At 41.0% G+C, this 16,996-nt stretch overlaps 1 protein-coding gene and 1 pseudogene across 2 annotated transcripts; both read left to right on the top strand.

The window, feature by feature from the left end:
• Window positions 1–1,316: 1,316 nt before the first annotated feature.
• LOC148347315 (uncharacterized) lies at window positions 1,317–7,715 on the top strand. Its single transcript, XM_088324252.1, has 8 exons — window positions 1,317–1,407; window positions 1,807–1,964; window positions 3,040–3,126; window positions 3,328–3,459; window positions 3,646–3,723; window positions 3,819–3,935; window positions 4,097–7,375; window positions 7,555–7,715. The coding sequence occupies exons 2-8, from the start codon at window positions 1,818–1,820 to the stop codon at window positions 7,597–7,599; spliced, it is 3,885 nt and encodes a 1,294-aa protein (XP_088180378.1). The 5' UTR covers window positions 1,317–1,407; window positions 1,807–1,817; the 3' UTR covers window positions 7,600–7,715.
• Window positions 7,716–9,756: 2,041 nt separating this feature from the next.
• LOC148347316 (peroxiredoxin-like 2A) lies at window positions 9,757–13,146 on the top strand (annotated as a pseudogene). Its single transcript, XR_015848098.1, has 5 exons — window positions 9,757–10,057; window positions 12,295–12,383; window positions 12,447–12,587; window positions 12,668–12,832; window positions 12,889–13,146. The product of XR_015848098.1 is annotated as a peroxiredoxin-like 2A (transcript).
• The last annotated feature ends 3,850 nt before the right edge of the window (window positions 13,147–16,996 follow it).

Consider the following 16,996-nt stretch of genomic DNA (forward strand, 5'->3'; position numbering starts at 1 on the left):
CGTCAATTTGAAATCGAGTTAACGTAACCGAGAATGAGAGCACAAGGGGAAAAGGTCAGAGGTCAACATACCTGGAAAAGGTAGCAAAAAACCCGATGCTGGCAGAATCCAGTGGGATTGATGAAACGGACAAATAAATCCTAAGCTAGTAGTTTTCGGACTGCCATGTCTAACGGCGGTGGGCTTGAGTCAGTGACGGGGCAGCTGTTGCTGACGTTGACGCAAACGCGGCGCATTGAAACTGGAGGCGACGCTCTTCTGCGGGCAGGTTAGCTGACTTCACGTCATCTTACAGCCTTTCACGTTCCTTGTCGGGGAAATCAAATGAGGAATTTGAATTAGGAGGTTCAGGAGAATTTATTGATTTTTCAATCTCAAAAAGAAAAGGAACGAACAAGAAAAGGGAAAGGAAAGGAAAGGAAAGGAAAGGAAAGGAAAGGAAATGAAAGGAAAGGAAAGGAAAGAAAGAAAGAAAGAAAGAAAGAAAGAAAGAAAGAAAGAAAGAAAGAAAGAAAGAAAGAAAGAAAGAAAGAAAGAAAGAAAGAAAGAAAGAAAGAAAGAAAGGATAAAAAATCATTTCTAAATGTATGTATAAGTCTAGCATTTTATTAACTGAGTCACACCATTATTATTACAAATATTAGATATATAGATAGATAGATAGATAGATAGATAGATAGATAGATAGATAGATAGATAGATAGATAGATAGATAGATAGATAGATAGATAGATAGATAGATAGATAGATAGATAGATAGATAGATAGATAGATAGATAGAGAGAGAGAGAGAGAGAGAGAGAGAGAGAGAGAGAGAGAGAGAGAGAGAGAGAGAGAGAGATAGATAGATAGATAGATAGATAGATAGATAGATAGATAGATAGATAGATAGATAGATAGATAGATAGATAGATAGATAGATAGATAGATAGATAGATAGATAGATAGATAGATAGATAGATAGATAGATAGATAGATAGATAGATAGATAGATAGATAGATAGATAGATAGATAGATAGATAGATAGATAGATAGATACTTTATTCATCCCCGTAGGGAAATTCATCTTTGTGTTGATTATTAACAGATTAACAGGTTGGCCTCTGAGTGCTGTGTTGTAGTTTAGCAACAATTTTAAAAAAATTAGTCGTATTAAATTACAATTAGTAGTACCTCTCAAGAAATCCTTCTTTTTGTGAGTTGAATAACATTTAACGCATTCAAATTACGAATACAATAACAGTCCAGTATTTTATGACGCTATTTCGTAACATTTTATTAATTTTGAAATAATCAGGTCAGAACCCATTCTCGGTTGACTGCGACTACGGACCATTACAAAGCTGACACTGTTACCATAACAACACAAACATACACCTCCGGAAGTGAAGTTTCGCTTGCAACTGGTTTGTTTTAGTCATTTTAATTACATTTTAAGACTTTCGTGATCACTAAATAATGCTTTTCAAAAAAATACGATGATTTATTATTACTGGATTGTTTTTCGTCTGTATTTACTGTTTCGTTTCGACCGAGTCAAAGTTGTGAAAGGCCGCGAGTAATCTATGAATTTATATATATATTTATTTATTTATTTTTGGTAGGAAAGTCATGATATATTCTAGTTTTTAATGTTCTTAGTTTTTTTTTGTAGTTGTCTGAAATTAACAAGTATTTTATTTTCAAAATAAACAATAAATCTTTACGTTCATAGCAGGGGAAATGGTTCATCTGTGATTACGTCATATTAAAGTTTGAATACGTATTGGGGAAACTGTGAAGACTTTTTGTTCTGTCTCAAACAGTAATTTACAAAATGGATTCTGAGTACGTCAAGACACATCTGGGTTCGTGTCTGGCAGAAGGTCTTGCCGAAGTGGTTGAGCAGCGGCCCATGGACCCTGTTCAGTTTTTGGCTCACTGGTTGTTCAAATACAACTCCAACGTGGAATACGAGGCGAAGGTAAAGAAATTAAAAGAGAATTTGCTTAAATCGACAGTTGATAGCGCTGTTGTCCAACCCAAAACGTGCGTAATACTATCAACCTCTGGGATACGACATTAATCCGTTCTTCTAGCGGGTGATGGAAACCTATGGTAATTGACTCTTGTGTTCCAAATCCTTGTAACCCAGATAAAAACGTTTAAAAACTATGTATTTGTAATAAAAGATTATATTTATTTATCTACCCTGGTCATATCCCTCAAGAGAGGTGACCGACAGCAAGACAAACACATACACATAAACGAAGAAAATAAAAAAGGGAAAAAGTTGCAAAAAACACACACAAAAATGTTTGGACCATGACCAACCCAAATGCCCAAACACCCAAACAAGTTAAGCACCTCGACACCCAAGTCGTTCATGCTTTTGCAAGGCAAAAGATTATATAACACGAATAAATCAAAATTGTATTTACCTGTGATGTGACTTCAGTTGGTGTAGAAGAGTTAGAAGGTGGATGCAGAGGGGGTGGGGGATGCTTGTTCGATGACGGATTAAACCTGAAACTGATATTAAAATTTCCACACTCATGTCCTTAAAATAATTTCTTACTTTAGTCACCTTCTTTTTAAGAATAATCTAAACTCTTGATTGGTAACTTAGTGACTTGTTTGCTTTCTTCAAATGTTTTAATCAACGCAAGCTTCCTTGGTTAACATGTTTTAGCCTCTCACTTTAGCTGAGACTCATAGTGTACAAAAAACAGTATTGTATCACGGACTGGCAAAATCTTTGCAAAGCATGCAAGGTTCTTAACTGATTGAAGGGATAGGCTTTGTGGGAGGTAGTTTAGCCAATGGCATATCAGCATTTTCATGATCCCATGACGCAAACCAATAGCAGACAGGGCTCTTAGGGATGTACAGACACTGCAAAGTTTGAAAGTTTCAGACAACAAAATAATTTGTTGTTGATGTTGTATAGTAGAGAAAATGCAGTAAAGTGGGGCCAAAAAAACATCACATTACACACAAGGCGGGGTCGCTGCATCCCATAAGTGTACTTCAATGTACAAAAATTTGTATTCTTGCAGAAACAGGCCCGCTTGGCACTTGTGGAGAAGGAAAGGGCCAAAGCCAGAGAGCAAGACGCAGAGAAGGAACTGGCCGGAAAAGTACCGGTACTTGACTTTATTTTGATTTTGTTTGCGCGTTTCCATTTTGTGTGACCAGAGGTGAGTCAGGAGTTAGAAGGCAAGCAAGTTCAGCCAACATTTGGAAGGAATGTGAGGTGAAGAGCAGGGAAGGTGAAGTCAGAGAACCTAAAACACAGAACGTTGTTGTGGTTCAAAAGGAGATTTTGACACCTAGCGCTTTAACAGCTCTCTGAAACGGAACCATCCGGAGCGGACCATGTAGCAGCCACACTCCGAATTGCTGAGCAGCCTGTGGTGGATCTCCTGGAGCCTCAAACCCAACAGTCCAACAACCAGCACCAAAGTGGACCTCTGGAGGTGAAACAAAACAAAATGGTGGTGGTGGTACCGGCATGATCGGTTTATTGGTGTGGTGGTGGTTTTAGTGCATGTGCATGGAGTGTACCTCTTACAACCATAGGCTGATGATTAGCTATGTGCATGGGGCAAATAAAAACTTAACAGCCGAGCCAGCTTGTGGACACGTGTCCATGTGTCCACCAGGTGGAGGTGACTGCTGAAGAATCTTCAGTTGTCTCTCATGCTGTAAAGCTGAACAAGCTACTATCCCAGGAGAAAGTGGTGAGACATTCTTAAAAGGAGAAGAGCAAAACAGAGACAATGAATTCTCTGTACTGCTCTAACCTGACCCCTGTTTTCTCCTGAGTGACTTTCAGGAATTCGGCCTTGAGCCTGTCCAAACTGAAGCCTCGGATTTCAGCCAGGTGGAACAACAGCGGGAACTACCAGGTCTAATAAGCCTGATTAACGCTGAAACACCACATGCACAGAAGGTGAAGGGAATGTATAATAAAAAAAAAAAAAAACTCCTTCAGTTGAGTTCAGCTGAAAATAATACAGGGAGCTGATGGACAAAAAAGATCAGATAAGAGGAGTCAGGCCAGGTTATTTTTTGGCTGATCTCTCTAATAGAGTTCTCCTGACACACTTTCAGCAGAAGGATAACCATGCCGACTACTTCCAAGTTGAGACTACCGGGATGGGCTCTTCTCTCCAGCGTGGAACCACACCAACCTGCACCTCCCTAGAGGAGCGCTCAGAGTCGAAGAAAACCGAATATCCAAGAGTCGAACCCAACCAAGTAAAGCATACACGAGGAGAAGCTGAGCAGATAGAGTCCTCACAGGTCCAGGCCACCGGGGCACAGTCCTCTCCATCTGAAGCCCCCCAGCGTGAAACCACACCAATTGGGACCTCCTGTGCAGAGCCTTCACAGTCAAAACAAAGAGATAATGTTCAGGTGAACCCTAACCCAGTAAAGTTTTCACTAAAGGAAGCTGTGCAGGTTGGGTGCTCACAGTTCCAGGCCAGAGCAGAGTCTGATCTGGGAGAATCCATACTGGCAGAAACCAATCAGGCCGGGATTTCTAAAGCTGAAGTTGAATCCATGCGAGTTGAGAGTCCCCAGGCAGACTACACAAAATGGGTGTCCACTTCAGAAGAGTTGGTCGAAGCAGAGTCCATGCACCATGAATCCTCTCTTGCTGAGGCCTCTCATTTAGACCTTGCTAAAGTTGAAACCTCCCTGGCCGAATATGGGCAAGAGTTCAATCCAAAGGATTCTAGAGCGGCCGAGTCTACAACGACCAAAGCTTTTCACGCGGAGGATGACCAAGTTGAATTGACACAAGTTCAGGAGTCACAGTCCATAATGGTGAACTCCCTTCAGAAAGAGTCCAAACTGGTAGAGTCTAAGGCAGAGAACTCCCAAGTTGAGTCCACTGTAGTTGAAGCTGCAAAAGTTGCAGTAGAGTCGAGATTAGCGGACTCTGTTGAGCCCAAAACTTTTGTGTCAGCACCTGTCCAAGAGGAGTCTATGCAGGTGGTGTCCACATTAGTAGAAATGGTCCAAGCAAAAACTTTCCTGGGAAAGGCACCTCAGTTTGTCAAAGCAGAAGCTACAGAACACATGTTTGTGGAGGTAGCGTCCACATCAATTGGTTCCCTAAATACTGAGTCTCTGGACATGGAGTCCACAATGATAGGATCAGCAGAAGCTGCGTACTCGCACATGGAACCTCCAACAGTAGATCCAGCGAAGTTCAGGACCACTTTGATCGATTCTGGCCAGGTAAAGACCTCAGAACCAGAAGTTCCTCGTGTCAAAACCAAAACGCTGTCAAGGTCTGCCCATGAGGATTCCTCAAAAATTAAGTCCACATTGATCCTTGCAGAGAACACTCAGCCTGAGTCCTCTCAACCAGAGTACTCTCAATTGAAACACAACCTACTTGGGTCAGCCCAGGCTGAGTCTACACCTGCAGTGTCTACTCAGGTGGAGTTCTCTCAAGAGAAGGTTTCTGACATAGAAACCAAACCAATTAAGACCACGCAGTCTCAATCTCTAGAGTCGACCTCTGGACTGTCTTGCCATACTGAGTCCTCTAAAGCTAAGGTTTCTGAAGTACAAACTAAAAACGAGGCAGCACCTGATGTGTCAGGACAAGTTGACTCCTTGCAGGCTCAGGTGTCTGACATTGAGACCTCGCAGGCCAAGCTTGCACCTCTGGAGTTGATTGATGGGCTCCCTTCCCAAGCTGAGTCCTCTGAAGCTAAGGGTTGTGATGTTGAAAACCAACAAGATTCAGCACATGAGGTTTCTGGACAAGTCTATCTCTTTAAAGCTGATGCGTCTGACAATGAGGCCTTGCAGGCCAAGACTCGATCTCTGGACTCGATCTCTGGACTGTCTTTCCATACTGAGTCCTCTAAAGCTAAGGTTTCTGAAGTACAAACTAAAAACGAGGCAGCACCTGATGTGTCAGGACAAGTTGACTCCTTGCAGGCTGAGGTGTCTGACATTGAGACCTCGCAGGCCAAGCTTGCACCTCTGGAGTTGATTGATGGGCTCCCTTCCCAAGCTGAGTCCTCTGAAGCTAAGGGTTGTGATGTTGAAACCAAACAAGATTCAGCACATGAGGTTCCTGGACAAGCTGACCCCTTAAAAGCTAATGCGTCTGACAATGAGGCCTTGCAGTCCAAGTCTCGATCTCTGGACTCGATCTCTAGACTGGCTTTTCAGGCTGAATTCTCTGATGTTAAGGTTTCTGAAGTACAAACTAAAAAAGAGGAAGCACCTGAGGTGTCAGGACAAGTTCATTCCTTACAAGCTGAGGTGTCTGACATTGAGACCTCGCAGGCCAAGCCTGCAACTCTGGAGTTGATCGCTGGGCTCCCTTCCCAAGCTGAATCCTCTGAACCTAAGGTTTGTGATGTTGAAACCAAACAAGATTTAGCACATGAGGTTTCTGGACAAGCTGACCCCTTAAAAGCTGACAGGTCTGACATTGAGGTCTCACAGACCAAATCTGTACCTCATGAGTCGATCGCTGGGTTCCCTTCACAGGTTGAGTTATCGCAGGCCAAGCTTTCTGACATGGAAATCAAACAAGAAGAGTCAGCACCTGAGGTGTCTGGACAAGCAGACCCCTTAAAAGCTAAGGTGCCCAATATTGAGACCTCGCAGGCTGACTCTGCACATGTGGAATCAATCTCTGGGCTGCTTTCCCAGACCAAGTCCTCTGAAGCTAAGGTTTCTGGCAATGAAACCAAACAAGAGTCAGCACCAGAGGTGTCTGGACAAGCTGCCATCTTAAAAGCTGAGGTGCCTGACATTGATTCAAAAAATATGGAGACCTCAGAGTCTGCCTTTTTAGAATCTCACTCTGAGGTCTCTCTTTCTAAAATTTCAAACACTGCCAAGGGTGAGTCAATGGAGATAGAGTGCAACACAGTGGAGCTTATGCAGGCTTCAAATTTCCAGCATGAACCACCACAACCTGAGAACTCCTCAGACGAATCTGACACAGAAGGGTCCGTGTTAACAGGACATGCTCAGTCCAAGACTTCCCAAGCTGGGCCTGAACAGTCTGTGCCCGCTAGACCCGGATCACTTACAGCAAACACCTCAAACCCAAAAGAGGCTCTGCAGACTGGGACTTCCCAGGTTGAATTTCCACAGCCTGCGAACTTCTCAGACAAATCTGACCAAGAAGAGTCCATTTCAACAGAACACTCTCTGTCCAAGACTTCCCAAGCTGGGTCTATACTATTCACTAGACCCGAATCGTGTACAGCAAACACCTCAAAGATGGAGTCTATGAAACCAGAAATGTCACCGGACGAGTCTGACCAAGTCCTGCCAGTTGATGAGCAATTGGCAAAAACTGAAAAGATGTCAAGTTCGCCGCCTGTTCTTCAAGACCAGGAAGAGGTTTGTGAGCTTGCCAGGGTCAGCTATCTTTTTTGCTAAAGATAAAAGTAAAATTACAGTTTAATTCAGTTTCTTCAGAGCTGAAAAAAAGAAGGAAAGAAAGTTATCAAAACTGTTTTATTATTTTTTTCTTTAAACATATTTGTGACATTCACCCTTAAATATTTGTGACTTTGCAGGGAACTGAACAACCACTGCCAGGAACACAACAAAGTGAACAATGAGAAAACCTCATCACTGCTCAATGGTCCACTGATGAACCTTTGTTTTAATAACCTATTTTTTTGCTGAATCAATGTTTTCAGTAGAATAATAAATGATAAAACTGACTCTACAAAGACCATGTGTCAATTTACTGTCTACACTTTTGATTGAAACTAATATTGATTATAAATTCAAATAGTAGTAATGATTTTGTCACGACCAGAACAAGCAGTGGACCCAAATGCGTATCGTTTCACGCAATGCTTTATTAAGGGATCAGGAAAGTCAGGGCGAGAGGAAAAGACAGCGATCTGGTGCTCGCCGGACAGGTGGAACAGGAAGCCCTTCACGGCCGATGACAGATGGTGAGGTGGACAAGAGGGGCCGGAGAGCAGAGCGTGATCGTGGACCGGATAAGTCGGGCAGCCGGGACGGGAGAACAAAGCGTGGATCCAGGATTGATACAGGAAACAGGAGACGGAATCAGGCAGGGTACAGGTAGCAGAGACAGGAGAACGGAGCGTGGATCAGGGATTGATACAGGAACTGGTCTGGATCAAAAGTGCTTGCCTTACATGCGCTAAGTTTCGCTGAAGTACTGACATAGTGAACAAGAATGGCCTGCTTAAATAGGAGTAGGAATAATTTGGGAACGAGTGGCAGCTGGGGTTGAACAGTGAGCACAGGTGAGGGCAATTGACAAATCATGACAGATTTCCCAACAAAAATATGTTGTATGGGCCACCCATCATCTAAATCACTCACTTTGATGAATACTACTATTATATTGTACGCGGGAAAATAATAAACCAAACCGGTTTTAGCATTTTAATGCCTTTTGACGTCATCATCTTTTGACACCAACAGGTCTATATCGATTCTTTAAGGTAAGTCTTGTAATATTTGACCAGGGAATGGCATTTTATTGTCAAATGCCAATGAAAACTAGTGCCAAATAACCACAGTGTAGCAACAAGATGTCAGCCAAACATGGAGGCAACTACAAGGTATGGATTCCGCTATGTAAAATAAATACAAATTTCTCGACCTGTAGATATTTATAAAAGTTATCATTGTTATGCAAATTCATGTATTTTTGCCTAGTATTTAAATCAACATTTTTTTGTACTGAACAAAGTTTTTTTGTACCATTAGGAGGCACTTAATATCCCACACTTTCCCTTTAAATCATATTCTACAAAACACAAAATCGACAGAAAGTTACTTAAAAATGTTTTCAAAATATTGTTTTAATGGCCTTCTTGTTCTAGGAAAGCTTTATGGATATCATGTAATGTTTCACTTCACAATAAAATATATATATTTTTTTTCTAGTAGTAAATTTGCATTTTGAATGTAGAATTTATCTGATGATGCATTTGATGGAAATAAACATTAACAATGGAGCAATGTTGACGTCATCATCCCGCGTCACCAAAGATGAAAACAAGCGTGTACTGTATATTGATTCTAAATCATAATATACAATACAAAACAAAGAAATCTAAACAGTAAAGATGTAGGCCATATCTATCAGAGTTTGCTGGAAAAAAAAACTTGCCAAAAATAAACAAAGGTTTCTGAGGCATAGCCATGATTTATCATTTGCTGACGCCGAAGCAATATTAAGGTCATCAATCATCACTCTCACAAAATATGGGAAAACAGCTTTATATCGATCCCCAAATCATATTCTACCTAATACGAAATGTATAAAACGTTTAAAGTTTGATTTATTTTTGGTTTTGTAGAGTATAGGCTATATAAACATTTTTGGTGAAAAAAAAACATTGACGTCATTATCCCTTTACACCATCTCTTTAAAATATGGAAACCATATACGGGGTGTATTTATTTAAACATACACAATGTGCAGATGTTCAAAACAAAATAATACAAGCCACATGAAACGTTTTTGATGTAAAAACGAAAAGATCAAACAGACCAAAAAAAACTTCGCACAAAGTCTATAACGTCAGCAAAGAAACAACGTGTGGCCTTAAGAAACAGAACGAGTGTGTTGTGACGTATGATCCTTTTTTGTTGTTCTTTTTTTAAACTCATTTTTTAAAAATTATTATTTTGGATTGTATATGACTGTCAAATCCAAAAATATCGTTTCGCAATGAACGCTCTATGACGTCACATCCCTATCACGGCTGCCTTCAATCAAAACGAAAAGTTATGATGTGCGCGCTCACGAGGGCCTCGCGGTTACACGCACGCAGCGTCGACAAAATAAAACGGCGAGCATTCAGACGAGGGCAAAACATAAAATAGCTGAAGAAGATTTGGGAGCACCGACAATGGCTCTCCTTCTCCAAGCTGCCACGGCTGCAGGAGGGCTGGTGGCCCGGGTTCTCAACATGCTGACCGAATTCACCGAATTGTTCCTCAGCACGCCGCTGAAGGCGAGCCTGCAGCATCTGGAAGAAGCTGAGCTCCTTGATTTGAATGCAAGTGAGCATGCCGAAAACGGTTTGTAAAGTTCTTGAAATTTCTTTTAAAGAAATTAAAGCTTTTCTTTGTACTGTTCTGTAACCTTTTACCTCATTTGTGCCACTCTTTGTCGTAATCCTTCACGTGACTGATCCTTTCACCCAATTTTCACTTCCCTTCTATTTCATTCACTTTTTATCTCCTCATCTCATTAGCCGTACCGCTTATCCTCAGTAGGGTCGCGGGGGGGCTGGAGCCCATCCCAGCAATCATCGGGCAGTGGGCAGGGGACACCCTGAACTGGTTGCCAGCCAATCGCAGGGCACACAGGGACAGACAACTCATTCGCTCATTCACACCTAGGGACAATTTGGACCGGCCAATTCACCTGAAATGCATGTCTTTGGAATGTGGGAGGAAACCGGAGTGCCCGGAGGAAACCCACTTTTTATTTGTGTAGTTAATTTTAATTGAAGTTTTTACGCTCATTTATAGTGACCATACAGTTACGTCAAGTTTCTTAAAAAAAGGAAGACAATGGCTGTGTGCTCTTATGTTAATTTGGCTAGTTTTTAACAAAAAACTTGCACAAAACAACCTCTAAATTGGGATATTATTTAAGTTTATTTAAAAGTTATGTCCCCCTTCTTTCCTTTTTTAAATCCCCAAATTGTATTCTTTATTATTTAATTCGGTCTAAATTACAACCTGGTGTGTGTGTGTGTGTGTGTGTGTGTGTGTGTGTGTGTGTGTGTGTATAATTATACATTTTTAATGTAATGTCTTACACAAGTAACCTAAGAAATTTTTATAAATGAGGAAAATGATAAGAAACTCTCCCCAAAATTGCCTCTTTTGTCACTTTAAAAAAAAAAAAAATAAGAGTATTGTCTCAATTTCTGTTCTTATTTAGGTAATCTTTAACCTGTTTTTTATAAAGTAGGTAAACTAAATTGACCTAAAAAATAAATGGGGAAAACCCAGTTCTTCTCTTTTTCAACGGAGTGAAATTACATTACGTTTGACCCCAAAGCAATTTGAATTTTATTTGGTATTGAGAAAACCCCTTCATTCTTTTAAAAATTATATTATTTGAGTAATAATCCTAAATATATAAACTACCATATAAATGCGCAATTATTTTTTTTAAATACTTGGTCGAGAAACTTGTACTGTATTTATATGTTACATGGAATGAGGCTCACCTTGAGTGAGCTGACGTGATTGTCAACTATCTTGCTGCTACAGGAACCCCACAAAAGCGTCACAAAATGGTGAAGTTGGTCACTTTGTTTCACTGCAGTTTGTAGTCTTTCTTGTGCTTTGTTAGCGCTCATTAATGGTTACGCTACACAATACCGTGATATCTAATGGTCAAATATGACAGTGACCCTTTGGATGACTTAAAAACCACCAAATTGTTTTATGAAATGTCAAGTTTAAAACTTGAGATTGTATTAGGATGAAGAATGGATTTAGGTTTTTGATGGCCCTTCCATCAGAGGTGCGTGCTTCCAAAATCTGCTCAGGAGGGAAAACACGCTCCGCCAATGGCTACAGGCTCATTTATTGGATAGGAAAGGCTTAGAACAACACATCTGATTGGCTTAAGTGAGGTCTTATGAATACAAAAAAAATCTGATTGGCTAAGACAGAAAACACATCTTTAAATGAAGTGAATAATGCTGGTCGCTAGATGACGTGTGAGCATAATAAATGAGCAGTACGGAAAATAAAATAAAAGAAAGGAATGTAGGGAGGAAAACTCTTGAGCAGGCCTATGAGCATTTCCTAGCATCAAAGTGAAGGCCATCTTGTATAATAGTTAGCGGGCCCCAAGAAGATAAAATTGTAAGCTCATCCCAGCACCAAATCGAAGGCCATTTTGATAAATCGTTAGGCCCCAAGAGGATAGGATTGTTGCAAGAATACAAACGGCACCTGGATATAATCTTTGGCTTTAAGCCATTTTTGAGGATAACAATACAAAGGCACATTCAAACTATAATTTCCCTTACAGTACTGCAAATTTTATCCCAATTGTTCCAACTTTAACTTGTACGTTTCCTTTAATCCATTCTTGCCTGGGTGAATCCAATCACTTCTCTCTCTGACCCTGAAACACTCCACTATGGAGCAATATACACCCTGTGACGAAAACCATGACCTACAGGAGTACACAGTACTTTCTATTCATTACGTTATTCATCCATCGCACTTTTCGTTTGAAAATCTTTAATCTTTTCCCGTTTTACCCACTTGTCCTCCACTTTTAGATGGAAAGTTGAAGGCCCACTCTCTTTGGGAGAAGAATGGCGCCGTCATCATGGCGGTGCGCAGGCCAGGGTGACTTCTGTGCAGAGAGGTAAGCACGATCATGCTCTAACAATGGCGATATTCGACGGCGATAACGTTTACCTTCACCCAGGAGGCCGCCGAGCTGTCCTCTCTGAAGCCCCAGCTTGATCGGTTGGGGGTCCCGCTGTACGCCGTAGTTAAAGAGCTTGTTGGCAGAGAGGTCCAAAACTTCCAGCCCTACTTCAACGGGAAGATCTTCTTGGATAAAGAGGTCTTATATTTTGAAGTTGTGGTTTGTCTCGTGTTCACTCGAAGCGAATGGCACACACTGAGGGTTTGTGTTCCCTGCAGAGACGCTTCTACGGGCCTCGCGAACGCCGCTTGGGCCTCCTGGCGTTCCTTCGTGCCGGTGTTTGGATGAGCGGCCTCAGGGCCTTCGGGAAGGGCTTCAAGGGGAATGTCAAGGGGGAGGGATTTGTCCTCGGCGGCGTTTTTGTCATCGGACGCGAACGCCGGGTAGGAATGATCCAAACAAAGTCATAAGAAATCACTCAAACTTTTCCCCCTTGCAGGGAATTCTACTGGAACACCGTGAAATGGAGTTTGGAGATAAGGTCAACATAGAAGACGTGATCCAAGCTGTTAAAAGGATATCGGAAGAGCCTTTTCCCATGGAGAATGTCAATGAATAATTTGCCTGCGTAGTAAAAAGACCCTCAGTCTTGTTCATGACTGTCTGTTTGGAAAACTCTACAAGGGAGCCAACAGATACGATGTTTTAAAGACTGGGCTTCATTTTATTACTCAATAAAATTTTACTTGGCAATAAAGACCTGTTTTGCTTTGTGCGTAATAACTGATAAGCATTTTTTAATGAGTATTGTGTTGATGTAATAAGAGGCGTCATAGCAGATGAGTGGCTAGAGTGTCCGCGGCAAAGTTCTGAAGTCATGGGTTTAGGTCCAGTGACCAGCCTTACCGTGCAGAGTTTGCATGTTCTCCCCTTGCAAGAATTTTCTCCCACATTCCAAAAACATGCATGTCAGGTAATTAGACGGTTCAAATGGTCCCTAGATGTGAATGGGTGTGTGTTTTCTGTCATTGTGTGCCAGTTCAGGATGTTCCATGCCCACTGCCCGAAGATGGTTGAAATGGGCTCCAGAGTCCCCGCGACCCTACTTTGTATAAATAGTGCGGAAAATTGATGGATGTGATAGAAATTAAACTGCATGATCATTTAATAGGATTGGGTTGTTACTGAACAGTGGACTCAGCTCACAGTTTAATTTTAGTAAAATGTGAGAAATACTTGGAAATAAATCCTGAATAAAATTTAATTGTTTTGTATTAAATCACAAAAATGTAGCTACATCTAAAAAAAATCTGAATTATTACATAAAAATATTACGTGTTTAGACAATTAGCTTGTAGAAGAGGCGGGGATTGTATTGAAATAAGACAGGTGCCAATATCAAAAAAAGGAGTCCCACAGGGCTGATTGACTTACGCTTCAGGAATTTAAATATTTAACCCTTTTGAGATACTAAAATTATCGAGTTATATTTTTATTTTCGTTATGTAACCGCGGTGTACCTGTCCCACTAAAGATCCACATTGACGCTGGACTGGATGAGGTTTTTATTACAATTGCTGCAAAGGAATGAGTCAAACACGTGATTAGCTTCTCTGCTGGCTTTGATCTTGTTGACAGCTCGTAGACTGCCCAAAACATATCAAAGAGCTTTCTTACCAATTTACATAAAATACATTTCAGAATATCAACCATCACAATACATGTTTACATCCATTTTAACAAGATACTTTTAACAGAAGATTGTATAGTTCACAATGAATTCAACATATTTCACTTTAGTCTGAATTTTAACCAACATCATCCTTTTTATCTATACGAGAAAATAGAAATAATGAGTATAAAAACGGGTACAATTTACCTGAAAATGAATGAGTCAAACACGTGATTAGCTTCTCTGCTGGCTTTTATCTCTTTGATATCTATAAGGGGAATTAGCATTTTAGCACAACATGCAACGTCCGGCAAAACTAACATAAAAGGCGACAGAAACAAAACGAGAATAAATCCAAACAGCTTGCCAACATCAATCACATTACTGTGCATGTTGAGGGATTTGGCAGCTGTGGTTTCAATGTTTAAAATTAACTTTTTTTTCGGAGCACCAAGAAATCGTGTCTTACCGTTGACTGCCAAAAAAACCCGCCTTCCGGTCACATGTCAAAAGCCAAACAGAACCTTACCCCATACCAACAGGTAGCACTGTTGGACTCATCATTGCAGGACACTTACACAAAAACTATACAACATATTTCAGCAGGAATTTCAATAAAACAAAAGGTTTTATTACACCCGTTACAGTTATAAGAAACATTCTCCAGTTTCAATGATTTGTCCCTTGATAAACTAGCACAGACTACAAACTACATGCCTGCTCGATCCATTTCCAGCTTAACTGGTGAAGGATCTGTTTGGGATCTTAGGATCATCAGTTTTAAATATTAATAATATATCGCTATCCCCGGGTATTGTTCCTGCAGCCTTCAAGTCTGCCGTCATTAAACCCACGCTTAAGCGACCTAACCTTAAACCCAGAAAGCCTAGGTAATTATAGGCCAGTGTCAAATCTGCCATTTTTTTGCAAAATTACTTGAAAAGGTCATTGCACAGCAGCTAAATGACTTCATGTCAGAAAATAACCTCTTTGAAACTGTCCAGTCACCATTTAGGGCAAATCACTCTACTGAGACAGCCCTGGCTAAAGTAACCAATGATCTCCTTTTAGCAATAGATTCCGGTGCCTCATCAATGTTACTGCTGCTGGATCTCAGCGCTGCTTTTGATACTGTCGACCGCAACATGTTATTGGTGCGTCTAGAACTGTGCTCTTGTGGTTTAGGTCCTACCTTTCAGACAGGATGCAATGTGTTAACGATGGCAATCTGACCTCTAAACAATCTAATGTCCCCTGTGGTGTTCCTCAAGGCTCTGTACTTGGCCCCCTTCTTTTTAGTATTTATATGCTCCCGCTTGGTGACATTATCCGCAAGTATAATATTAGTTTCCATTGCTATGCAGATGACACTCAACTGTATGTGCCACTGGAAAAAAACAGACATTTAAGTTTTAGAAATCTGGAGGATTGCCTCACTGAGATTCAAAGATGGATGTCACTTAATTTTTTACGCCTTAACCCAGAAAAAACTGAAATGTTGATTATTGGTCCAGCTCACTGTCGTCAGTTGTTTTCAAACACTACCCTGAACCTATACAAGTGTAATATCACCCATAGTGACTCGGTCAAAAATCTAGGTGTTATATTTGATCCTAATCTGTCGTTTCAGTTACACGTGAAAAATTTTACTAGAATAGCTTTCTAATATTGCGAAGATTCGTTCTATGTTGTCCCAATCAGATGCAGAGGTTTTAATTCATGTGTTTATTGCTTCTCGGCTTGATTACTGTAATGTATTGCTTTCTGGTCTCCTGATGTCTAGCATTAAAAGTTTGCAGCTGGTTCAGAATGCGGCAGCTAGACTTTTGACGAAGACCAAAAAAATTTGAGCATATTACTCCTGTATTGGTCAACTTGCACTGGCTCCCAGTCCACTTAAGATGTGACTTTAAGGTTCTCTTATTAACATATAAATGTTTGCATGGGCTTGCACCCTCTTATCTCTCTGATTTGATTTCCCCCTATGTTCCTGCACGGAGTCTGCGCTCAGAAAATGCCGGTCTACTTGTGACTCCGAGAGCCAAGAAGTCTGCGGGCTCGAGAGCGTTCTCCATCCGGGCCCCGGTGTTATGGAACGCCCTCCCTCCGGAGATAAGATCTGCAACCTCAACGGAAGTTTTTAAATCGATGCTTAAGACGCACTTCTATTCCAAAGCTCATGATTGATGCCCACCTCATATTCTGTATTGTCCTGTCTTTTTCCGACTGCCTGCCTGGCTGATACGAAGAAGAAGGACGATTTGAGATGAGTCAGCGGACCAGCGTCTGACCTGAAGCATGTAAACCCCTGCATTTACAAGCTGGCAGAGATGGGAAGCTGCGTCGTGACTTTCTGGACTAGTTTACAGGCTGGGGGCGTCGTTGGTGTCATGCTTTTTCCGGACATCTTCAACATCTTACCTAATGTTTACTATTCTGTGTACAGTAATGCTAATTGTAATTCACCCTGGTCAATCCTGGAAGGGGGATTACCACATGTGAGGTCCTTTCTCAAGGTTTCTCTTTTTTCCTCACACTGAGGTTTTTGAGCTGTTCCTTGCCTGCATGCGGGTTTAAGATCAGGTAATTGTACAATTTTGTAATAGTAATCCTGTGCAGTCCTTAGAGACATTTTTGTGATTAAGGGCTATATAAATAAATTTGACTTGACTTTTGACTTGATTGACCAGAAAAAGCACACACGACTTTGTTTGAACAATGTTCGGTAAATTTATTTTTAAGGCAAAATATTTTTCTACAATGTCGAATTGGTTTAAAAAAGTTATGAATTCACCCCAAACAATTCTTCGTGTTAATTTTAATATTACGACAATACGGACGTTTTACGTTGATTCTGGGGAAGCCCTGAGGTGACGTCACGGGGGTTTTAAGTTTAGCAGCGCGTAACCATGGCAGCGCACCATGTGATCACCGC

Source organism: Urocampus carinirostris, chromosome 19 (assembly GCF_059441175.1).
Source record: "Urocampus carinirostris isolate Australia breed hairy pipefish chromosome 19, RoL_Ucar_1.0, whole genome shotgun sequence".
NCBI lineage: Eukaryota > Metazoa > Chordata > Actinopteri > Syngnathiformes > Syngnathidae > Urocampus > Urocampus carinirostris.